Source organism: Moschus berezovskii, chromosome 6 (assembly GCF_049115385.1).
Source record: "Moschus berezovskii isolate FMDL1 chromosome 6, NW_MosBer_1.0, whole genome shotgun sequence".
NCBI lineage: Eukaryota > Metazoa > Chordata > Mammalia > Artiodactyla > Moschidae > Moschus > Moschus berezovskii.
Window position 1 is genome coordinate 114002844 of NC_142465.1, and position 26000 is coordinate 114028843.

Here is a 26000-nt window from a genome sequence, read left to right on the forward strand (position 1 = left end):
CAATTTTCAGAATTTACGCGAGAGATGCCAGCCCCTCCCCCTCAACCCGGCGTCATGCCTTGAGAACCCCATGAACAGTATCAAAGGGCAAACTGATAGGATACTGAATGAGGAATTCCCCAGGTCGGTAGGTGCCCAGTATGCTACTGGAGATCAGTGGAGAAGTAACTCTAGAAGGAATGAAGGGATGGAGGGAAAGCAAAACCAATACCCAGTTGTGGATGTGACCGATGATAGAAGCAAGGTCCGAGACTATAAAGAGCAATATTGCATAGGAACCTGGAATGTTAGGTCCATGAATCAAGGCAAATTGGAAGTGGTCAAACAGGAGATGGCAAGAGTGAACATAGACATTCTAGGAATCAGTGAATTAAAATGGACTGGAATGGGTGAATTTAACTCAATACCATTATATCTACTGTGGGCAGGAATCTCTTAGAAGAAATGGAGTAGCCATCATGGTCAACAAAAGAGTCCGAAATGCAGTACTTGGATGCAATCTTAAAAACGACAGAATGATTTCTGTTCGTTTCCAAGGCAAACCGTTCAATATTACAGTAATCCAGGCCTATGCCCCAACCAGTAATGCTGAAGAAGCCGAAGTTGAAAAGTTCTATGAAGACCTACAAGACCTTTTAGAACTAACACCCAAAAAAGATGTCCTTTTCATTATAGGGGACTGGAATGCAAAAGTAGGAAGTCAAGAAACACCTGGAGTAACAGGCAAATTTGGCCTTGGAGCACGGAATGATACAGGGCAAAGGCTAGTAGAGTTTTGTCAAGATAACGCACTGGTCATAGCAAACACCCTCTTCCAACAACACAAGAGAAGACTCTACACATGGACATCACCAGATGGTCAACACCGAAATCAGATTGATTATATTCTTTGCAGCCAAAGATGGAGAAGCTGTATACAGTTAGCAAAAACAAGACCAGGAGCTGACTGTGGCTCAGATCATGAACTCCTTATTGCCAAATTCAGACTGAAACTGAAGAAAGTAGGGAAAACCACTCGACCATTCAGATATGACCTAAATCAAATCTCTTATGATTATACAGTGGAAGTGAGGAATAGATTTAAGGGACTAGATCTGATAGATAGAGTGCCTGATGAACTCTGGACGGAGGTTCGTGACATTGTACAGGAGACAGGGACCAAGACCATCCCCATGGAAAAGAAATGCAAAAAAGCAAAATGGCTGTCTGAGGAGGCCTTGCAAATAGCTGGGAAAAGAAGAGAAGCGAAAAGCAAAGGAGAAAAGGAAAGATATAAGCATCTGAATGCAGAGTTCCAAAGAATAGCAAGGAGAGATAAGAAAGCGTTCCTCAGTGATCAACGCAAAGAAATAGAGGAAAACAACAGAATAGGAAAAACAAGAGATCTCTTCAAGAAAATTAGAGAGTCCAAGGAAGCATTTCATGCAAAGATGGGCTCGATAAAGGACAGAAATGGTATGGACCTAACAGAAGCAGAAGATATTAAGAAGAGGTGGCAAGAATACACAGAAGAACTATACAAAAAAGAGCTTCACGACCAAGATAGTCATGATAACGTGATCACTGACCTAGAGCCAGACATTTTGGAATGTGAAGTCAAGTGGGCCTTAGAAAGCATCACTACGAACAAAGCTAGTGGAGGTGATGGAATTCCAGTTGAGCTATTTCAAATCTTGAGAGATGATGCTGTGAAAGTGCTGCGCTCAATATGCCAGCAAATTTGGAAAACTCAGCAGTGGCCACAGGACTGGAAAAGGTCAGTCTTCATTCCAATCCCAAAGAAAGGCAATGCCAAAGAATGCTCAAACTACCGCACAGTTGCACTCATCTCACACGCTAGTAAACTCATGCTCAAAATTCTCCAAGCCAGGCTTCAGCAATACGTGAACCATGAACTCCCAGATGTTCAAGCAGGTTTTAGAAAAGGCAGAGGCACCAGAGATCAAATTGCCAACATCCGCTGGATCATCAAAAAAGCAAGAGAGTTCCAGAAGAGCATCTATTTCTGCTTCATTGACTATGCCAAAGCCTTTGCCTGTGTGGATCACAATAAACTGTGGAAAATTCTGAAAGAGATGGGAATACCAGATCACCTGACCTGCCTCTTGAGAAACCTGTATGCAGGTCAGGAAGCAAAAGGCAGAACTGTACATGGAACAACAGACTGGTTCCAAATAGGAAAAGGAGTATGTCAAGGCTGTATACTGTCACCTTGCTTATTTAACTTATATGCAGAGTACATCATGAGGAACGCTGGGCTGGAAGAAGCACAAGCTGGAATCAAGATTGCTGGGAGAAATATCAATAACCTCAGATATGCAGATGACACTACTCTTATGGTAGAAAGTGAAGAGGAACTCAAAAGCCTCTTGATGAAAGTGAAAGAGGAGAGTGAAAAGGTTGGCTTGAAGCTCAACATTCAGAAAACAAAGATCATGGCATCTGGTCCCATCACTTCATGGGAAATAGATGGAAAAACAGTGGAAACAGTGTCAGACTTTATTTTTTTGGGCTCCAAAATCACTGCAGATGCTGATTGCAGCCATGAAATTAAAAGACGGTTGCTCCTTGGAAGGAAAGTTATGACCAACCTAGATAATATATTAAAAAGCAGAGACATTACTTTGCCAACCAAGGTCCGTCTAGTCAAGGCTATGGTTTTTCCTGTGGTCATGTATGGATGTGAGAGTTGGACTGTGAAGAAAGCTGATCGCCGAAGAATTGATGCTTTTGAATTGTGGTGTTGGAGAAGACTCTTGAGAGTCCCTTGTACCGCAAGGAGACCCAACCAGTCCATTCTAAGGGAGATCGATACTGGGTGTTCATTGGAAGGACTGATGCTAAAGCTGAAACTGCAATACTTTGGCCACCTCATGCGACGAGTTGACTCACTGGAAAAGACTCTGATGCTGGGAAAGGTTGGGGGCGGGAGGAGAAGGGGACAACGGAGAATGAGATGGCTGGATGGCATCACCGACTCTGTGGACATGAGTTTGAGTGTACTCCGGGAGTTGGTGATGGACAGGGAGGCCTGGCGTGCTGTGATTCATGGGGTCGCGGAGAGTCGGACACGACTGAGCGACTGAACTGAACTGATCAAATATCTTCTAATACATATATCAATGATTGATTTATCTGCTAACAAATGACATACTGACTCAGTTTTAAAGTAACAGAACTTTGTATTGCAGCCATCACAGTAATAATTGATTTAAACAAGAATCTCCAATAGGGACTTCTCTGGTGGTCCAGTGACTAGGACTCTGTGCTCTTAACTCAGGGAGCCTGGGTTTGATCTCTGATTAGGGAACTAGATCCCATATGTTGCAACTAAGAGCTCACATGCCCAGTGAAGATGGAAGATCCTGTGTGCCTCAACTAAGACCCAGTGCAGCGAATAAATCAATAAATAATCAAAAACAAAAGAATCTCCAATAGATGCTAAAATCAGTGGGTGCAGAACATGATACTCACATAAGTCTCAAAGTATCACGCCAGAAATTACTTATTAATTACCAAGGGGAAAAGGTTTTTTACAATGGAGAAATCTTGTGAACACCATCTTAATCACATGATCAAACTTAACATCAGTAATAATGGGACAAACTAAAGGAGTGTGCCTCTTGATATGATATATGGAAAAGGTCATAACATCACTCATATAGTTTTCCTGCCAAATGTGTTTAATGTTTTAAATAATGAGAAAAAAATAAACTCCACATTGAGAGACATTCTGAAAAACAACTGGCCCATGCTCTTCAAAAATGTCACATGCTCCCAAAGCAGGCAGCATGGGCTTGATGATCCTGTGTGCCGCATGGTGCAACAAAAAAACATCAATGTCACGAAAAACAAAGGTTGAGGAGCTGTTCTGATTAACGGAAACAAGGAAATGGCAACCTACTCCTGTGTTCTTGCCTGGAGACGGGGGAGCCTGGTGGGCTGCCGTCTATGAGGTCACATAGAGTCGGACATGACTGAAGCGACTTAGCAGCAGCAGCAGCAAAGAGATGTGACAAGTACATGGAATACATGTTCCTTAATTGATCCTGAATCAAAAACAAAACAGGAAACCTGCCAAACTACGAAGGCTATTATTGGAACAACTGGAGACACCTGAATATAACTGTATATTAGACAACCAGTGCGCCAGTATTAAATTAGCACCCTGACTGTGCTAATTATGTTGCAGTTATGTACAGGAATGTTCTTCTTCTTAGAAGAGATATGCTGAAGTTTAAGAAGTGAGGTGTTATGATGTCTGCAAATAATTCTCAATAATTCATGAAAAAAACTCATATATAATATGTATATATTATACATATATAATAAGCCTGTGTATGTATGTAGTACATACATTTTACATACACATGCACACACGCAAACACATAGACAAAATATGACAAAATGTTAACAACTGATGAACCTAGGCAAATGATATTATTTATGTATTCATTGTTCTAGTCTTGCAACTTTTCTCTGGCTAAAAATTATTATAAATAAAAAGTCATTGAAAAGATCTTTAAAAAAGGCAATACATAGATTCAGCGTTATTTTGATTGCTTATCCAGATACATACTGCTCAAAATTTTTGATGGTGGCAATTAACCTTTCTTAGAATTCTCTGTTTCACTAGCCTACTTTTACTCTACTTATCTTTCTATTTCTTTCTTTCACTGCCATCTTTCAAGAAGAGGCATCAATATGTATGTTATGTGCACAATACTTCAACAAAAAATGAATATTTCTAGCATGGATTAGCACGGCCTGAAATTCTGTTTCTTCAAATATGAGACTTCTCTCACAGGACCTCTTACAAATATATCCCATGTATATCCTGTAGAGAGCCTGTTTTTTTGTTTTTAGACTAACAGCTTATCGGTGCAACAAAAACCATTCATGTATCTTTGGTGAGAGAAGTCTCCACATCACTTCCTGCACATAATAAATGTCACCTCCACCCCTCCCCCGTAAGAAACCATTCATGTATCTTGTATATAAGATACTTTTTATTTCCAAGATTTTTTCTTATTGTTCTCCAATATCCTTTTAATCTTAGACAAAAAAGAACCCCAAATATCTCTGAAAATAGTTAAAATATTGCTTTGTTTAATAAAGAAGTAGAGACAAATAGATCTGGATAACAAATAAGTGATATTTGCAATTATGAAGTAATATGCATTGTGCAAAACATGATTTGTGACAGATATGTGCCCATATCAAGAGTGATCATTTTGGAATTATTTCCTATTCTACACTCTAAACCCTTTTTTTTCCCACTCTTACCCTTTTGATATTAACTTTTGTGAAATACAAAGCAGAATATTGGGGCTTACGTCATAGTTGCTCCTGGGTCAGCAGTCATTTGATTGGTCACAAACACAGCTACATTATATTCTGCATCAAGAAATAAAATTAAGAAACTAAGAGAATGGCAATATAAATATTAAAAGTTCATTGCTTAGATTTCAGAGTTTAGAAACACTGTGCCATGAATTTCTTTGATAAACAAGAATTCCTGTTTTTTCACTGTTAACATAAAGTTATTGTTATATTATTTAGGTACCTTATTGTTTTAGAATCAGTATTTCTGGTTTTAAAAAAGTGTTGTATCCCCATGAAGGAAATTTTATTTTTTCAAAAATAGATTGTCACCTGACATTATTCTGAGCTTCTCTGCAAAGCTTATCCAGCAAACAGTCACAGATGCTATTCTGATATCACCGTTTATTTTAAACATCTACCTTCTGAGATTTTTTGGAGTCGTGACAACATCTGGGCCAGTTTCTGCTGCCGTTCAGCCAACTCCCCACGACCACTGAAATCCACTCGGAAAAGTGCCATTATTGAATCAATGATCTGTGCAAAATTAATGTAAAAATAAATAATGCATTTGGAAATGGAAGTTAATTTGAACTGGAATCAACAGAAGAAAGACAATATGATAAATAGATGCAGACTGAACAGTATTTAAAAGCTTGTACCAGTAGCTTAAAGATGCCAGCTTCTTCATGGAACTTTGCTGCTACATAATCAAGTAGCTCCATCTGATGTTCACCTGATGGGAAATGCAGTGGGAAAATGTTATAAAAGCTAGAAGCAGCATAGACTAAGATTATATATGTCCTTGGAACTTGGCAAAAGAGAGCCCCTGAAGGATTTCTTAATTATGACTTTATTAAATATGGTAGCATACATACCAAATGATACCTTATCCAAAAGAATATTACTCTTCATTTCAAAGACATAGAATAAAAAATAATTTGAGAGCATTTCAATGTCTAAGGACTTAGATAATAAAATCTGTGGACTGACTAAATAAATCTGGAGAAAAATAGAAAGAGAAAAGAATAATGTCAAAATAAAGTATCACTCAAATAATACATCAATGCTGCCAACCTTAAAACAGCCTAAACATTCAATTGCATGGGGTTCTTACTAGTATATGCACGTGCATAAAGTACATTGTCCAGGACTGCATTATGGTCTACATTGAAGCGATCAGCAATGTCCCGAAGGCGATCTGGACGGCTGGAATATGCCAGATTAAGGATCCAATAAATCAATTCCAAAAAGTTTAGACAACAACTACAAACAATAATGCTCTAAGTAAGTGAGAGGCAAAACACTCTACCTGCATAGGTATTCTGAGGATGTTAATAATCACCTAAAATCTATATCAGACTTTATTTTTCCTAAGTGCCTTAATTAGGTAGTAATAACAGTGATAGAAATATGAGACAGTAATGAATTTAAATATTAAATTATCTAATCTAAACAACAACCTTGGAAGTGAGTTGTTACGGCCTATATTACATTTTACAAATGAGGACACTGACAGAGATTAGGCAAATGACTCAGGGGTAGGCAGCAAATCAGCTATAAGAGAAAAACCAGAAATTAAGATTTGTGAACTTCTTTTGTTCTCAGTTCTATAAAAATAGATCTCTTCTATGAAGATAATATCACTGAATTATAATTCAAGTCACTTCAAAGTGAATTAATTCACTCATGTTCCTCACTTGTTCAACAGGCAACAGTTTAATATACCACTAATTACGTGTTGCCAATGAATGATAAATTTGACTACATGAAACAAAGGATCAAAAAGTCACTTTAAGGGTACACAAAGGAATTATCATCATATAGTTTCTCATTTATTTCGGGTTTAAAATCCACTTTCTTCTAAAGGAGTTGTAATAGCATTCTGAAATTAGTAAATTCATAGAGGGGACAAATTCGGTGTACCTGGAAAGGTATTCTGGAAGATGCTAATAATCACTTACATCTATCTAGACTATAAAGAGTATTAATAAACATCTTTTTAGGTCTTTGGTGATCCCAATATTTTCTAAAATGACATTAGATAAAATGTATGTCCATGGATTCATTTCACTTTGTTTACAGTATTTGTGTTAATACTGATCATATTATGCTGTGCTGTCCTTAGTCGCTCAGTCATGTCTGACTCTTTGTGACTCCATGGACTACAGCCCACCAGGCTCCTATGTCCATGGGGATTCTCCAGGCAAGAATACTGGAGTGGGTTGCCATGGCTTCCTCCAGGGAATCTTCCCAACTCAGGGATCAAACCCAGGTCTCCTGCAATTCACGCAGTTTCTTTACCATCTGAGCCACCAGGGAAGCCCCAAAATACTGGAGTGGGCAGCTTATCCCTTCGCCAGGGGATCTTCCCTACCCAGGGATTGAACTGTGGTCTCCTGCATTGTAGGTGGATTCTTTACCAGCTGAGCTACCAGGGAAGCTTATAAGTAACTATAAAGCAAGGACCATTTATAACCTTATCTGTGACACTTGGAACTAGTTCAGTAAATGTTGAACTGTCTTTAGTATTTCCCAGTCATCCTACAGCACTATATATGTTTTCTTCAGAGCTACAATGACAGCCACTAAAATCTTCTACTGCTGCTGAGTATACTCAGATGTTATTGGCAGACAAGTCAAAGAAGACAAGGAATTGGAAGAGATAAAACAAATTTTTTCACTATGTCAGTTTTTATAAAACCGGGTGACTATATAACCAGGAATATAAAGTTGGGCTTACGCTAAAGGGAAGTTCAAACCAATTTACATATGTTTTTTAGCAGATCAGCATATGGAATTATCAGCATATTAACCAATTACCAGTGCAAGGCACTATGGAGGATTTAAGGAGTCATAAGAAAATTTATGCCATAAGTAAGTGTAAAATATAATTATGCAGGCAAAATATAAGCACATGAAAAAAATATCAAGATAGAGCAGTATACATGTAAGAGACACTGAAAGAATGAGAACATACCACTTGGGCCCTTGCACATCCTTGTTCCCCTGCATTCCCTCTTACACATGTCGACCTGGCTCTTAGCTGTTTCTACCATTCTGGATAAAATCCAAATTGCCAAACAGTGGCAGATATTCTTAAAGAACAACTCCTCCCTCTCAAAGAACCATATTTAATCAACTATTTCTGAAACTAGCTGAACTCCTGCTGAGCAACACTTGCTACAGTCCTATTGCTAAAAGTAATGTCTTCCAAACCTGATAGCTCCTCAAACTATCGTTATTTCTTCTTCTATTTATTGGTTAATTACACACTACCTCAATTCCTTACTGTTTATTTGCAACAAGCTTCCATCATCTTTCTTTACTGCAAATGGTCTCTTGGACTCTTAATTGCAAATCTCAGTAATCTTTCTCAGTTTACATCCTCTCTCTGTGTGGAACCCTTTTTCTTCTTTAAAAAAAATTTTTTTTTGGCTTCATGGGGTCTTAGTTGTGGCAGGCAGGTTCTTTTGTTGTGGCGAGGGCTTAGTTGCCCCAGGACATGTGGGATCTTAGTTCCCTGACCGGGGATGGAACCCACATCCTCTGCCTTGAAAGGCAGATTCTTAACCACTGGACCACTGGGAAAGTCCCAATCCTTTTTGGAACTTTCCTTATGCTTGGCGTCCACAACCAGGTTTCTTGTCTATCCCCTCTTCCTAGACATCAGTTCAGTTCAGTTCAGTCACTCAGTCGTGTCCGACTCTCCGCAACCCCATGAATCACAGCATGCCAGGCCTCCCTGTCCATCACCAACTCCCGGAGTACACTCAAACTCATGTCCACAGAGTCGGTGATGCCATCCAGCCATCTCATTCTCCGTCGTCCCCTTCTCCTCCTGCCCCCAACCTTTCCCAGCATCAGAGTCTTTTCCAGTGAGTCAACTCGTCGCATGAGGTGGCCAAAGTATTGCAGTTTCAGCTTTAGCATCAGTCCTTCCAATGAACACCCAGTATTGATCTCCCTTAGAATGGACTGGTTGGGTCTCCTTGCGGTAGAAGGGACTCTCAAGAGTCTTCTCCAACACCACAATTCAAAAGCATCAATTCTTCGGCGATCAGCTTTCTTCACAGTCCAACTCTCACATCCATACATGACCACAGGAAAAACCATTGCCTTGACTAGACGGACCTTGGTTGGCAAAGTAATGTCTCTGCTTTTTAATATACTATCAAGGTTGGTCATAACTTTCTTTCCAAGGAGTAAGCGTCTTTTAATTTCATGGCTGCAGTCAGCATCTGCAGTGGTTTTGGAGCCCAAAAAAATAAAGTCTGACACTGTTTCCACTGTTTTTCCATCTATTTCCCATGAAGTGATGGGACCAGATGCCATGATCTTTGTTTTCTGAATGTTGAGCTTCAAGCCAACCTTTTCACTCTCCTTTTTCACTTTCATCAAGAGGCTTTTGAGTTCCTCTTCACTTTCTGCCATAAGGGTAGTGTCATCTGCATATCTGAGGTTATTGATATTTCTCCCAGCAATCTTGATTCCAGCTTGTGCTTCTTCCAGCCCAGCGTTCCTCATGATGTACTCTGCATATAAGTTAAATAAGCAAGGTGACAATATACAACCTTGATGTACACCTTTTCCTATTTGGAACCAGTCTGTTGTTTCATGTCCAGTTCTAACTGTTGCTTCCTGACCTGCATACAGGTTTCTCAAGAGGCAGGTCAGGTGGTCTGGGATTCCCATCTCTTTCAGAATGTTCCACAGTTTATTGTTATGCTCTCATATCAAGCTGAGTCCAACATTTTCAACTGCCATATGAATGTCCTTCTGTACCTCATATTCAACATATTAAAATGAAACATCATTTTTTCCTGTGAAACATGAGCTTTCTCAGTTCTGTCATCATTACTCTGAGTATGTAGACAAACCTATGAATGGTTTCCCAAACCTTTCTTCCCTTTGTCTATCAAGTACAGTCATCAAATCTCATTATTTTCCTAGAATACTGCAAAAGTGTCCAATTTACAACCATCCTCCAGCTTTAAGGCCCTTCATGTCTAACAGCCACATTTCCAGCCTTGCATTCTGAAATAACTTAATACTTCAACGAAACTGCAAGTCTTTTTGTTACTTAAAAAGGTTCTTTTCTTTTTCCTTTCGTATTTCTGTTCAGTTCAGACCTTTCCTTTATTTGAGACCATGACTTTAAATGAGTCAACAATCTTCTAATTATTAAGCTAAATCTTTGGAGAAGTAGGAGGATTAAGAACAAGTAAGATATAATTTCCTCTCATGTATTTGTTTTGTTAATTTTATACCAAACCCACTTAGAGAAGTGAAATCTTTTTAAATAAAACATTATTTGATCATAGAAAACAAAATCATGGTTACCAAAAATGAAAAAGTGGTGGGAAGGGATAAATTAGGAGTTTGGAATTACCATATATACACTATATAAAACAGATAACCAATAAGAACCTACTGCCTACTGTATAGCACAGAGAACTATATTCAGTATTTTATGATAACCTATAAGGGGAAAGAATCTGAAAAAGAACATATATATATATATGTGTACACATACATATGGGCTTCCCTGGTGGCTCAGACAGTAAAGAATCTGCCTGCAAAACAGGAGACCTAGGTTCAATCCCTGGGTGGGAAAATCCCCTGCAGAAGGAAATGGCTACCCACTCCAGTATTCTTGCCTGGAGAACTCCATGGACAGAGGAGCCTGGCAGGCTACAGTCTATGCAATCACAAAGAATCGGACACAACTAAGTGATTAACACACACACGTGTGTACATATGTATGTATATGGGCTTCCCTGGTAGCTTAGTGGTAAAGAATCCACCTGCTAATGTGGGAGATGCAGGTTTGATCCCTGGGCTGGAAAGATCCCCTGGAGAAGGAAATGGCAAGCCACTCCAGGATTCTTGCCTGGGAAATCCCATGGGCAGAGGAGTCTGCTGGGCTATAAACCACGGGGTCACAAGAGTTGGACACAACTTAGTGACTAAACAGTCACAACAATATACGTGTGTGTATATACGTACATATATATATATAACTGGGTCACTTTCCTGTATACCTGAAACTAACATGACATTGTAAATCAACTCTATGTCAACAAAAAAAATACATAATTCTTAAAAAGATTTAAGAGGAAACAAGTGATTTGAGAACTCAACTAGCAACTGTTTGCCCTTGTTTTTTTTTTTTCATTATTATTGGTTTACAGGATAGTTATAAAAATGACATATTTCAAACAAATTCTCTTTTATAGTAATAGTACTATATCACACTATTATGTCTGCAATTGCATAAATAAAAGGGTTACAAAGTATTTTCTGTATCGATGAAAATAATCTTTCCTCCTGAGTAGCCACCTGCTCCTGGAAGTTGAGCTGTCACTAGGAAGCAATTAAAAATTAATTAATATTAACAAGAGTGAATAAACTCTGTACAAATGGATATACAAATTAACACGGGATTTATTCTGGTTGCAACTCTCTAGCCAACTAGCAAATAATAGTTTCTAAATAGCATGCTATATTTTTATATTATAGTCAGTGGTAAAATTATAAGTATTCTTTCAGCATAACAGTAATTCAGCAAAGAATGTCAGTATCTTTCACAATGGGAGATATTCATGAAATTTAGTTCTCCTAAAATTCTCCAAGCCAGGCTTCAGCAATACGTGAACCATGAACTTCCAGACGTTCAAGCTGGTTTTAGAAAAGGCAGAGGAACCAGAGATCAAATTGCCAACATCCGCTGGATCATCAAAAAAGCAAGAGAGTTCCAGAAAAACATCCATTTCTGCGTTACTGATTATGCCAAAGCCTTTGACTGTGTAGATCACAATAAATTGTGCAAAATTCTGAGAGAGATGGGAATACCCTGCCCCTTGAGAAACCTATATGCAGGTCAGAAAGCAACAGTTAGAACTCAACATGGAACAATAGACTGGTTCCAAATAGGAAAAAGAGTACGTCAAGGCTGTATATTGTCACCCTGCTTATTTAACTTATATGCAGAGTACATCATGAGGAACACTGGGCTGGAAGAACCACAAGCTGGAATCAAGATTGCCAGGAGAAATATCAATAACCTCAGATATGCAGATGACGCCACCCTTATGGCAGAAAGTGAACAGGAACTAAAAAGCCTTTTGATGACAGTGAAAGAGGAGAGTGAAAACGTTGGCTTAAAGCTCAACATTCAGAAAACTAAGATCATGGCATCTGGTCCCATCACCTCATGGGAAACAGATGGGGAAACAGTGGGAACAGTGTCAGACTTTATTTTTTTGGGCTCCAAAACCACTGCAGATGCTGACTGCAGCCATGAAATTAAAAGACGCTTACTCCTTGGAAGGAAAGTTATGACCAACCTAGATAGTATATTAAAAAGCAGAGACATTACTTTGCCAACAAAGGTCCATCTAGTCAAGGCTATTGTTTTTCCAGTGGTCATGTGTGGATGTGAGAGTTGGACTGTGAAGAAAGCTGATCACCGAAGAATTGATGCTTTTGAACTGTGGTGTTGGAGAAGACTCTTGAGAGTCCCTTGGACTGCAAGGAGATCCAACCAGTCCATTCGAAAGGAGATCAGTCCTGGGTGTTCATTGGAAGGACTGATGCTAAAGTTGAAACTCCAATACTTTGGCCACCTCATGCAAAGAGGTAACTCACTGGAAAAGACTCTGATGCTGGGAGGGATTGGGGGCAGGAGGAGACGGGGACGACAGAGAATGAGATGGCTGGATGGCATCACCGACTCGATGGACATGAGTTTGAGTGAACTCCGGGAGTTGGTGATGGACAGGGAGGCCTGGCATGCTGCGATTTATGGGGTCGCAAAGAGTTGGACAGGACTGAGCGACTGAACTGAACTGAACTGAAAGAACAGAAATAGAATAACAAGGTCCTAATGTATAGCACAGGAAACTACATTTAACATCCTGCAATAAACCATGATAGAAAAGAAGGTATATAGGTGCATAAATGAGTCACTTTGCTGTACAGCAGAGATTGGTACAAAATAGTAAATCAACCATACTTTAATAAAATATTTTTAAAAAAATAACAGAGGTAGAATTTAAATATTACTTTCTTCCTATAAGAAATAATCACAAATATAATTTACGCTATGTAACTCATTTAAGTAACTTTTCAATTAATGTATGCATAATTTTAAATGCATTTTCTTTATATGTAGTATTAACACTAAGGAATTATTTTACATTAAGCACACCATTATTTCATTTATTTTTCAAATCAATCCTAAAATGGCCCTATCATTATTTCTATTTTACTGATGGGGAAAATCTGAAAGGTGAAGCAACTTAACCAAGGTCATGCAGCTATTAAGGGTAGAGCTATTTGGATTCCAAAATCCCCTTACTAAACACTTACCATATTCCTTCTACTTAGGTCTAAGAAATGCAGTACAATGACTTTATGTAAAAGGAGATATTTCTTCTTATTTTAAGTCTTTTTTAGTTCCACCCTTACTCTATGGAAAGTAAGGAATTCTAAAGCCTTAATAGATTCTGTGATATTCTTAAAAACATGATATACAAAAGACAGAATAAGAAAAATCGAGGCCATGAACAAATACCTCTCTCCACCAATATACATTCATATATCCATTTACCTCCTCCCTATTTCCATTCAGGTGTTCAGAGTACAGTACATACAACATGACCTCACATATCACACATTCACAGACCAGCTCTGGTATCTGTATAACCGTGGGGAATTAAGTAATCTCTCTGAGTTTTAGTTTCCTTGCAAGTTTGTTCCAATTACATGAGATTATATAAAGTACCAGGCACAAAGTAGATTAGTAAGTAATGGCTATGATTATTACTGTTATTGCTATCATTGTTGTTATATATCCTTACCACAGAGGGTATGAGAGAGTTGGGTTTTTCCAGTTCGAAATTCTGTGAAACATAGGAAAAAAAATAGTTAATTTTTAGATTATTTTCATAAAGACTAGATATGGTCTCAGAGTATGGTTTCCTTTTCTAACTGTCAAATCTCATACACGAAGTGCCTCTACGTCATGAATGGATTCTGCATATATGAATACCAGTAATAAAAAGAACTGTTTAAAGGTTTTCTTTTTCAGAACTGTCCTTTAGATGATAGTAAAACCCAAATTTTTCTTAGGAATAATCATATAAATGAAAGTGTAAGGCTCCACCACAGGAAAGAAAGCCTGGGGTTTTCTCACTGATCTGAGATCCTCAAGGGGAATCCCAGGGTGATCCTCAAATTGGTGGTATCTCCGAGCTACCAACAAAAGCAAATACTCTCTAGAGGAAAACATCCCCACTATACCAGTTTAGGCCTACTGATTGTCAACAGATTAAAATCAAGAAATATGTTCATAAATATTAATAAACACACAAGAAGGTAAGTCATTCAAATGGGTTTCCCAGGTGGCTCAGTGGTAAAGAATCTGCCTGCAATGCAGGAAATGCAGTTCAATCCCTGGGTGGGGAAGAGCCCTTGGAGAAGGAAATGGTAATCATTCCAGTATTCTTGCCTGCGAACTCCCATGGACCAAGGAGCCTGGCAAGTTTTAGTCCTTGGGGTAACAAAGAGTCGGACATGAATTAGCGACCAAACAACAAACCATTAAGACTGGGAGTCAAAAGAAATAAACAAAGATTTATTTCTCCAAGTCAGCAGAAACATCAACACTGAACAAACAAACAAAAAAACAGATTTGGTTCTCTGAGGACTGGAAATAATGGAACTGTCAGGAACAGTACATAAAATAGCTATGCATGGATTTCTTTTTTCTTTTTGGCTGCACCACGAGGCCTTTGGGATTATAGTTCCCCAAGCAGGGATCAAACTTGGCCCCTAGTAGTGAGAATGCAGTCCTGACCTCTGGACTGCCAAGGAATTCCCAACTTTTTTTTTTAATAGAGGATACAACAAAGAGAAATATCTATTCTCTATGTTCCTGAAATATGCATTTCTTAAAAATATTAATAAGATCAGTCTCATTATACAACTACTTTCTGAAGGTATGAGAGGAAAAAATTTTCTTCTATAGGAATCAGAGATAAAAAGATGAAAAATGTCAATAAAACTCATCTGTTAATGTTGGAAAATATTTTAATTGTAGCCCAGAAAGATCTTGCATTATGATAACTGATATTTCATCATAAGTGCCAAAACAGATACAATTTACCATTGATATGGGTGTGTATACATACATATATTTTTCATATAACAAAATATTAAGCTTTTACCTACCTCCAAAAGCTTCTGTGATTGCCATGCTTTCAATTCCACCTCCGAGCAACTTACTAGAAATAGAAAGTAAGCTTCAGTAACAGGAACAGAAATAGAAATATCAAGAAAGGAGAAAGTGCTAATATCATTGGTATTATTTTTATCTATGTATCTGATGCGAAGAACCAACTAATTGGAAAAGACCCTGATGCTGGGAAAGATTGAGGGCAGGAGGAAAAGGGGACAACAGAGGATGAGATGGCTGGATGGCATCACTGATGCAATGGACATGAGTTTGAGTACGCTCTGGGAGTTGATGATGGATAAGGAAGCCTGGCATGCTGCAGTCCATGGGGTCCCAAAGAGTTGGACACGACTGAGCAACTGAACTGAACTGAACTGATCTATGTATCTTTCTATCTATCCAAGATAAACACACATTCTTGGCTGAACAAATGGCTTCCCACCTGCTTAGATCACAGGTTATACTGAGCATGGGTAGGGGGATCAACTAAACAATCTATATAAGTCCTGCTGTTCCCACTCCTGTCTACCAACAGGAAATGAGCTATGCAGGCCTTATATTTCATTATTCTTTAGAATTGAACTGAGGTTTGAATAAATGGTTTTAGTTATTAATTGGGTTTTTCATACTGTGCTGGGACTGTTTCTAAAAGTCAATCGAATATCCAAATTTTTTAAAGTACTGAGAAACATGAAAAATAGATATTAGGAGAATCCAGTGATTGTCACCATGATTGACATATCTCACACAAGCCAAATTCTATGAAGAACATGTCATAATAGAAAATATTCAAAGATGTGATAGGCACTGCTAGCAGTTAGAAAAATAACTGTCAGATTTTGACAGCATGTACTTAATTGGTAACTCAGTGATTTAGTGCATTTGATATATATTCTTGATATGAAAAGACCTAAAGTTAAATAATCTCATTCATTCATTTAATACAACAAATATTAATTATAGTAATTGCCCTAAGATCTGGTAGGAGCACTTTAAAAATCTTTGTAGTTTGTATTAGCATGACTTTTGGGACATGGTCACAGATCAGACAGAGCTCTAAGAGATATGGATAATTTAACAGATGTACATTTACATAGTTTGAGAGTAACTTAAATGTAAATTGAAGCAATGTTGGAAGTTGTCCACAAGTTTAGTGAGAGCTGTGGACTTCAATGAGAAAAAGAAAAAATCTAGATACTGACCCACATAAATCTAAAGGACATTCTGGAGAGACCATTCCATTTGAAAGGCATATTTACATATTCTATATTTAGAATTTATTTAGATTTTTATTTAGAGATTCTATAAGTCTACCAACTATTAAAGGAAGCTTTACTTGTCCCTCTTCATCTTCAGAAAAACCACCCTAAAACTTTGGCTTAGAGAAATTTTAGAGAAATGGCTATAGTCCTGGAAAATCTAAGACAAAATTTCTGGTGAATATTCTGAAAAAAATGAACCCCAAATTCAACTGAAAGTGTACCCCAAATTGCTTGGGATAGCATAACTGTTCCCTTGGGAAACTGAGGAAAGTTTAGTATTAGGAATAGAAATAGTGCTTTTAAATCTTGAAAGATTTTAAAATAGAGACAAAAATCAAACTCACAGATTACTATTTTCATATTATATTTGGTACTTGAAAACTCTCATAGTTAGAATTTGATATTTATAACACATTAGCCTGTAATTGATTAAATGATATAGAGCTGCAGTTTCTAAGTTGATAGCTAAATTTATACACAGTATTTGAATATTTAAGAGTGTCTAAGACTCACTATACTTATAAGTTTAATTTATTAAATTTATAGGGGCTTCCCTGGTGGCTCAGATCATAAAGAATCTGCCTGCAATGCTTTAAATTTATAAGACATTCAAGTAATTGAAAAGATTTTAGTAATTATACAAGCAAAGTTCTGAGGAGAAATATAATAAATTTATAAATATAAGTTAAAATATTCAAGGAAATTTGGTTAACCATATTGGAAAAGTTCCTTAAAATTTGCCAAATTTATAAGTGGGCTTGCAGCTTAAGAAAAAATATATTAAGTAGTAATATATATTGCTGCTGCTGCTTAGTCGCTTTAGCTGTGTCCAACTTTGTGCGACCCTATGGACTGCAGCCTGCCAGGTTCCTCTGTCCCTAGGCAAGAGTACTAGAGAATGCCCTCCTCCAGGGGATCTTCCTGACCCAGGGATCGAATCCAGGTCTCCTGCATTGCAGCAGGCAGAGTCTTTACCTCTGAGCCACAAAGGAAGCTCCAATAATATATAAATAACAACATATATTACTTAATAATATATAAGTAATATATAGAGTAATAATTTCTCTAAGCCAAATTTCAAAATTTTTATTTGTTTGTTTGTTCTGGCTGCGCTGGGTCTTCGCTGCTGCACGTGGGCTTTCTCCAGTTGCAGTGAGTGGGGCTACTCACTAGTATTTTTGATGCTCGGGCTTCTCATTGCAGTGGCTTTCTTGTCACAAAGCTTTGGCTCTAGAGCATGCAGACTCAGCAGTTGTGGTGCATGGACTTAGCTGACCCGTGTCATACAGGATCTTCCTGGTCCAGGGATCAAACCTGTGTTCCCTGCACTGATTGGCAGGTTTCCTAACCACTGGACCACCAAGGAAGTCCAGCCAGATGATTCTTAAACCATGATATGGTAGAACAACTGGAGAATATCAAGTCATCGTTTGAATAAAATTATTTTGATCAACCTGACTTTGACCAATTTGTCTTTTTAAAAAAATATTTATTCATTTTGATTGTGTTAGGTCTTAGCTGTGGCACGTGGGTTCTTCTCGCAGCATGCAGGCAGCATGTGGGATCTTGGTTCCCCAACCAGGGATCAAACCCATGTCTCCTGCTTTGGAAGTTGTATTCTTAACCCTGGACCACCAGGAAAGTACCTGATCAATTTGTCTTGGAGCAAGATTTCTCAAAGACTCTTCCTTAGCTGTTACTTGAACAAAGGGTTCTGTGATTTTAAAAATTTGAGGCAATGCTAGGTTAAACAAGTGTTTTACTTCACTGTAGGAATTCAGACCCTTTAATAAAATGTATAAATCTCCAAGAGAAATACATAGTTTATTGTACTTCCCCAACATATTTTACTCACTATTTGCTTATTCAGTCAATTAGCTATTCCACAAATATTTACTGAACATCAAGTTTGTGCCAGAGATTGCTTTATGCACTTGGAGTAATGTGTGAATGTGCTCAGTGCTCAGCTGTGTCTAACTGCAGTAAAGCAGTGAACAAAAAAGACAGATCCATCACTTTCTGGAGCTTACATTCTAATGAGAAAACAGACGATAACCATAAGTAAAATATGTGGTATTTCAGATGTTATTAAATGGTATGAATAAAAATTAGATCTGGAAAGGGGATAAAAGGCACGGAGGATGAAGTTAGGAAGTTTTCAAATAAATTTTCAAAGAAAATGATCACAGAAGGCCCTAGTGAGACATGGACATTTTAGCAAAGACCTGAAAAATCCTACAGCAAGCCATGTACATAATGAGGAAAGAGTGTTCCAGGCAGAGGGAATGCTAAGTGCAAACGCCCTGAGGTGGCAATGTGTCTGCCATTTTCTAGGAATAGCAAAAAAATTAGCATGGTTGGTACACAGTAAACCAGAAGACAAATAAGAGCTTATATTTGAGATTACAGAGGATTTTTGGCTTTTGCTCTGAATGAGCCTGGGGAGTCATTAGGGTGTTTTGGACAGAAGGGTGTTATGATCTGACCTATGTTTTAAAAACATTATTCAGGGGCTTCCCTGATGGCTCAATGGAAAAGAATCCTCCTGCCAATGTAGGAGACATGGATGGGTTTAATCCGTGGTCCAGAAAGATCCCACATGCTGCAGAGCCACTAAGCCCTGGTGCCACAACTGTTGAGCCTACTCTACGCTCTAGATCCTTGGAAGCGCAACTACTGAGCCCCCGTGCCACCACTACTGAAGCCCATGAGCCCTAGAGCCTGTGCTCTGCAACAAAAAAGATCACCATAATGAGAAGCCTGTGCACTGCAATGAAGAGTAGCCCCTGCTTCCAGAAACTTGAGAAAAGCCCACCCAGCAATGAAGACCCAGCATAGCCAAAAATAAATAAACAAAATTATAAAAAAAAATTTATCCTGCCTTCTATGTGAAGAATAAATGGTAGGGGCAAGGTCTAAAGGAAGGAAGATACTTAGAAGTTATTATCAATAATCCAGAAGAGATAACAGGTGGTTTAGACCAGTGAGGTAACAAAGGTGAAGGTTGTGAGAAGTAATTAAATTCACATTTTTTTCTCCCTCTCTGTACACATATAGATACAAATAGGAAAAATATACATATAAACTTTGTATTATGGAAAATTTCAAACATAAACAAAAGTAGACAAAAAACATTATAATAATGAACCATCATGTACCTATCCCTCAGCTTCAACAATTATCAACCTGAACTCATGGCCAAAATTTTTCCCATATAAACTGCCAACCACTTCCCTCCCTTTTCATATTACTTTAAGCAGATATTAGGCAACGTATCAATTCATCCTAAATATTTCAGTAGGTATCTCTACAAGATGAAGACTCTTAATATAACTGCATTACCATATCACATTTAAAAAATTAGTAATTCTTTAATATCAACTATCTAGTAAGTGTTCAATTTTCAGTCTTATATGTCTTATTTCCTGTAGTGTGTTTGAATTAGGATCCAAAATAAGATCTACGTATTGAGATTAAGTGACATGTCTTTTAAAGGCCTTTTAATCTCTAGGTCTTCTCCCTGATTCCACCTCTTTTCTATTCTTCATAATGTATTTGTTCAAGAAACTGGTTGGTTTATTCTAAATATATTTGAAGACAGAGCAGATAGGATTTATTAATAGATTAGAGTTAGCGTGTGAGGGGGTAAAAAAGGCACCAAGGATGACACTAAGGTTTCAGATCTGAGGATTAGGAAAGAGATCTGAGCTGAGGGAGATTTTAGGAGGAGCAAATCTGGGGCAAATATCAGAAATTTGGTTTTGGACCTGTGACGTCTGAGTTGCCTAGCAGACATTCAAATTGGGAGGCATATTTGACTGTGAAACTCCTTTTTTTTCTTGTAATTTTTGTGAGGTCAAGGTTTTGAGGAATACTTTGAGGAAATGGGAAATACTGCTTTGTTCAAATTGCTCTTAAAAACTTCTCTAACTTATGAAATAGTAATTCTGCCTACTAAGGCAGGGAAATAAAACACACTATAGTCAACTTGCATTGGGAAGATGGTGGCGATGTCTTAGGAATCATCAGATGGTAAAAAAATAAAGGTGGGGAGGAGTTAAAACTGCTGATGCTAAAAAGCAAAAACAACATTGGATTATTTCTTCTAAAATATTCACTCTAACAAGTGAATTTTTAAAAATATTTATTTGGTTGTGTTGGGTCTCAACTGCAGCACGCAGGATCTTTGATCCTCAATGGAGAGTGCAGGTTCTTTTAATTGGTTGTGGCATATGCGATCTAATTCCCTGAGGAGGGGTGGAACCTGAACCCGTGGCTCCCCTGAATTGGGAGTTCGCAGTCATAGCCATTGGACCACCAGAGGAGTCCCTAACAACTGATTTTTAAGGAAAACCAAAAGTGAAATGGAATTTCCTTGATCAATGGAGAATAAAAAGGAAATGAAAAGTTAAACTGATTTCTTTAATGACTTATTGATTAATACAGACTGATTCAGAAACTACTTATACTTTGGGTCTGAATTTCGTGTAAGAAAGGTAATCCCATTTTTACAAGCAGTCTAAAATTTATTTGCTTCAGTTGCTGTTTGAGGGAAAAAAAAATTCTGCAAAGTAAGAAGCTATTTCTATTGTTTATAGTCAAAATAACAACTCAGATAGAGGAAAAGAAATGCAGTTTTCCAAAGACTGTGCTTAGTGGTTATAAAAAATATGAATACATACTCAAATTCCTGGCTCCCAGTGGTGATATGGAAAACCATCTTCCTCTTCTCACTATACTCAAATGCAGTCAAGAATCCTGGTTCCTACAGAAAGACAAAAGGAAAGGTTCAAAAAAGATATAAGATGAATATCTTAATTTCAAATGCTGCCAAAAACTATGTATTTGATTCTCAGAGTCATCATTTGCTCTAAGTTACAGTTCATTTGTCTTTGAAGGCAGCACAAGATAATGGTTAAGAACACAGGCTCTAGAGCCACCCTGCTGCTGCTGCTAAGTCGCTTCAGTCGTGTCCGACTCTGTGCGACCCCACAGATGGCAGCTCACCAGGCTCCCCCATCCCTGGGATTCTCCAGGCAAGAACACTGGAGTGGGGTGCCATTGCCTTCTCCCTAGAGCCACCCTACCAAGGTTCAAAATACGTCTCTAACACTTGTGAGTTGTGTAATGTGGGTAAACTACTTAATCATGCTGTACTTTGGCTTCTTCTTTTGGGTCAAATGGGATAATAATAATAGTGTCTCTCTCATAGGGAAGCTGTAAAGGTTAAATGAGATACATTTATGGCATAAAGCAGACTCGTACTTTACTAAGTGATTCAGTTGATTTCATTCAATGAGGCTGGCCCTCTATGTTCTTTATTAGCTACTCCAGATAATTCGGATACATACCACTGTACTATGAAATTAACTTTCTCTGTCTCTTCCTCTATATCTTAATCTCTTTCTCTAAGAATAAACAGTTTCAGTTAAGAGAGGATTAGACTGTTGGTGCATTAGTGGGTACATGAGAAGGAGAAAGATTCTTCTCTTTGGTAATAGAATTACTTTCCAAAGGAAAGAAGACTAATGCCTTGAGCTATAAGGGAGCAGTTTAAATCCCAAACCCTGGGTACTACACTAGGGCTTCATTAGACACCCTGGCAGTTACGGAACTGCCTTGTGGGTATACAGCCCAAGAGTACTCAGAACATAGGGCAACTGAGTTGTGTTCAGACCAGTTCAGTTGTGTCCTCTCCAAGTTCAGGACAACACTGACACTTGCATCTGGAAGGAAACAGGTAACTGTTGGTGAAGAGAGTTTAGAGGACTTGGTGAGAATGAGGCTCTCTTATACACATGGAGAAAAGGAGAAGCCTGCTCTTCTGCAAAGAGGGACACTTTGGTCTTTCTACACATTCTTCTTCCCAGAGGTGCTGCCTCCAGTGGCCCCCAAAGTGCTACACAAAAACTTGGATCAAAGGCATGTGTTTTTGCTTGGAGCCTCTTCATGGCATAGGTCTCTTACAGTCTATGGGCCCAGGTACGAAGTACAGGTTTCACTTAGCTTTGAGCTCAGGTGCTGCAATGAGCACATTCTTGGTCATATCTATCTTAACTGCACAAATGTAGACCCAACCACTGTTGGTCTTTTTCAAATACAATGTTCTCTTATCAAATGCCTATACCAGGAGAGAGTAATTTCTTTAGTGCTGAGTGCTTCACAACAGCCATATATACAATGTTTGAGGAGATAATACAAAAAAATAAGGAGTAGGAAGGTAAAAAAATATGAAAAGGAGGAATCCCTGGTAGTCCAGTGGTTGGGATTTGGTACTCTCACTGCTGGGAGCCTGGGTTTGATCCCAAGTCATGAAACTAAGATCTTGCAAGCAGCAAATGCTGGACAAAAAAAGAAAAAGAAAAGAAGGAAACGCAGAGGCACAGAAAAGGAAAAAGTGATACAAAAGGAGACAAAAATAAAAGGTTTTGTAAAAAATGATTGCCTTCACAGTTTTCCTGGTCTCTTAACCTCTGTGTCATTTTTTTCAGAAATTATTGCTTTGAAACTTACATGATGAAAAGGTATCATGGGGCATATAATATATGGTGATCCATAGGAACTCAGAGTTCTCACAATAGTTTCTAGTGTACATAATGAGAAAGGCTACAGAGATTCCAAGGGCCTGCTTAAGCTAAAACAACAAAGAACGGATTTTGCTTACAATAAGCTTGTTGGCTGCTTCTTTAATCTTGTCCACTTTTGCTTCTGAGAGTCCTTTGACATTGCATAGGGCTCTTCTTGTTGTCATCTGTATCCCTTTGATGGTACAGATGCCTACTGACTTCAGTTTCTTAATGTCAGCCACATTCTGTAAGTAAAAGAATGGGTACAGCAGATTGAGAAAATGCCAGCCTGAAAGGCTCCCATACTATGTCATGTGCTTTCATGTCCATCTACTTCTATTACGATGCCAATTTTACACAAGCAGCCAGGTGGAACCCACCCACCATGTAGCCAAATGTTCTGGAAATATCTGAGTAGAACATACCCAGCATGCTGCCAAATGTTCTGGCTGTGCCCTGATTTCCCAAGAATGTTAGTGAGACCATGGCAATGTAACAAGGAATTCAAAAGAAGAATCTGTTGATAGAAAAGCTAAAAAATTTATCACACATTCACCCCCTCAGTTCAGCTCCTTCTTCTACAGAACTTCATTACCAGTATGTTCTTTAAAAATCTCTTAAGATTTTTTTCTTTACCCTTGGAGAATGCAAATAACTACATAACCAAAAAACCAGCATTTTCCCTTGCTCTAATTTTCTAAATTCAACTGAAAGAGAGTAAATGTGAGGGCTTCAAAGGGTAATGTCAGAGAAGTTTTACTGTCAACTGATTGTTACTGAAATTCATCTAGCTGTTACTTAAAGTGTGGATTTCTGTCAACATTATTTACTCTAATCACATGACACAGAAAGTAAATTTTCAGTAGATAGCTCTGAATGCCTTCCGTTGGACCAGTGGTTCTCAACTGTGGGCAATTTTGCCCCCTGGGGACACCTAAAAATGTCTGGAGAAATTTTTGGTTGTCACAAACAGAGGGTTGCTGCTGGCATAGAGTAAGTGGTTAGAAATCAGGGATGCTACTAAACACCCTACAATGCACAGGACAGTTGCCTCAACAAGAAAGAATTGCCTGGTCCCAAATGCCAATAGAGTCAAGGCTGAGAAACTCTCAAAGGGACAATTTCACAGAGTCTTGAAAAAATACTTACAATTCCATGTTTTTGTAACAGGTCAATGTCTTGAAACAAAGATTCCTAAAGGAGATGGAACAGAAAAAAAAGAGTGTTCATTCTTCATATCCAACAGTTTCATATATTTTAAAGACTTAATTCAGCATTATGAGTCACTTAAAAATGCCTCAAATTCTGCTTCTCTAGTGGCAAGCCACTCCAGTACTCTTGCCTAGAAAATCCCATGGATGGAGGAGCCTTGTAGGCTGCAGTCCATGGGGTCGCTAAGGGTCGGACACGACTGAGCGACTTCACTTTCACTTTTCACTTTCCACTTTCACACATTGGAGAAGGAAATGGCAAACCACTCCAGTGTTCTTGCCTGGAGAATCCCAGGGACGGGGGAGCCTGGTGGGCTGCCGTCTATGGTGTCACACAGAGTCGGACACGACTGAAGTGACTTAGCAGCAGCAGCAGACAAATTGAGGTAGGATCAATAATACTTTTTCAAACATATTGTTGCATACTTAAAAGCACTGCCAACACTGAAAGCACTCAGAAGCCCAATACGGCACCCAGCCCCCTGCAGTGGAAGCACAGGGTCCTAACCACCAAACCACTGGGGAATTCCAACAGTCTCTCCAAACTTTTTAAGATCTTAATCCAAAAGACTGGAACAACACAAGCTATTTTTAAATATGTTTTCTCAGTCTTCTCCACCAGACCTTGAACTCCTTCCTCTGTTATTTGGTACCAATATGGCCATACCAATTGTTAAATTATTAAAATACTTTCATGCCAGCTGCTAAGTAGCTAATCTTAGCAACCCTTGTCAAACAAGTTGTTACATATTTGTAATAGTGCCTCTCTCCAGAACTATGTTTTATTTCTAATAAATAAAAATAGTAGTTAAGTTTCTAAAAGTAGTAGTTAACAGAGAAGGAACTCCATTTTTGTAGAATGACTGAATATCTATGTATCTTTCAACATTCTAGGCATACTTCTTCATCTTGGAATCCTGGTTCTTCCAGCACAACTTGATCCTCCTTCATATTGAAGGGTGAAAAGCAGAAAAATAATCAATTCTGGAAAAACAAGAAATATAAGTTGTCACAGATCATATAGGACAAAATCCTTTGCCCACAGACTTTTTAAAATTTCATTTCAGTCATCAAGGACCAGAAAGATAATCAGACAAATATTAGAGCCCCAGGAGCCACAACTACTGAGCCCAAGCACCACAATACTGAAGCCCATGCGCTCAGGGCTCGGCTTCACACAAAAGAAACCACTGAAATGAGAAGCTTGCCCACAGCAACTAGAGTAGCCCCTGCTGGCCACAACTGGAGAAGGATGGCAAAAAGGAAGACCCAGCGCAGTCATACATAAATAAAATTAAATTTAAAAATTCTTTTTTTTTCCCAAGAAAAAATATTTAGTTTGGAATAATTAGGCTGCTGCTGCTGCTGCTAAGTCACTTCAGTCATGTCCGACTCTGTG

General features: G+C 38.3%; 1 protein-coding gene across 2 annotated transcripts in view; it reads right to left on the reverse strand.

Annotated features, from left to right (window-relative positions):
- The window catches only part of DMC1 (DNA meiotic recombinase 1), a 37594-nt gene extending 12042 nt beyond the window's left edge, over positions 1-25552 (reverse strand). Inside the window, exons 1-11 of one of the 2 annotated variants that reach the window (XM_055395865.1) lie at positions 25502-25552; positions 24540-24584; positions 23489-23635; positions 21507-21589; positions 15559-15611; positions 14187-14228; positions 11616-11688; positions 6440-6531; positions 5985-6058; positions 5745-5859; positions 5337-5397 (exon numbers count right to left, since the gene is read on the reverse strand). In XM_055395865.1, coding sequence (XP_055251840.1) covers positions 5337-5397; positions 5745-5859; positions 5985-6058; positions 6440-6531; positions 11616-11688; positions 14187-14228; positions 15559-15611; positions 21507-21589; positions 23489-23635; positions 24540-24584; positions 25502-25552 — 836 coding nt within the window. The remainder of the gene's footprint in view (positions 1-5336; positions 5398-5744; positions 5860-5984; positions 6059-6439; positions 6532-11615; positions 11689-14186; positions 14229-15558; positions 15612-21506; positions 21590-23488; positions 23636-24539; positions 24585-25501) is intronic. The other variant, XM_088836762.1, reaches the window with a different exon arrangement.
- Positions 25553-26000: the final 448 nt, after the last annotated feature.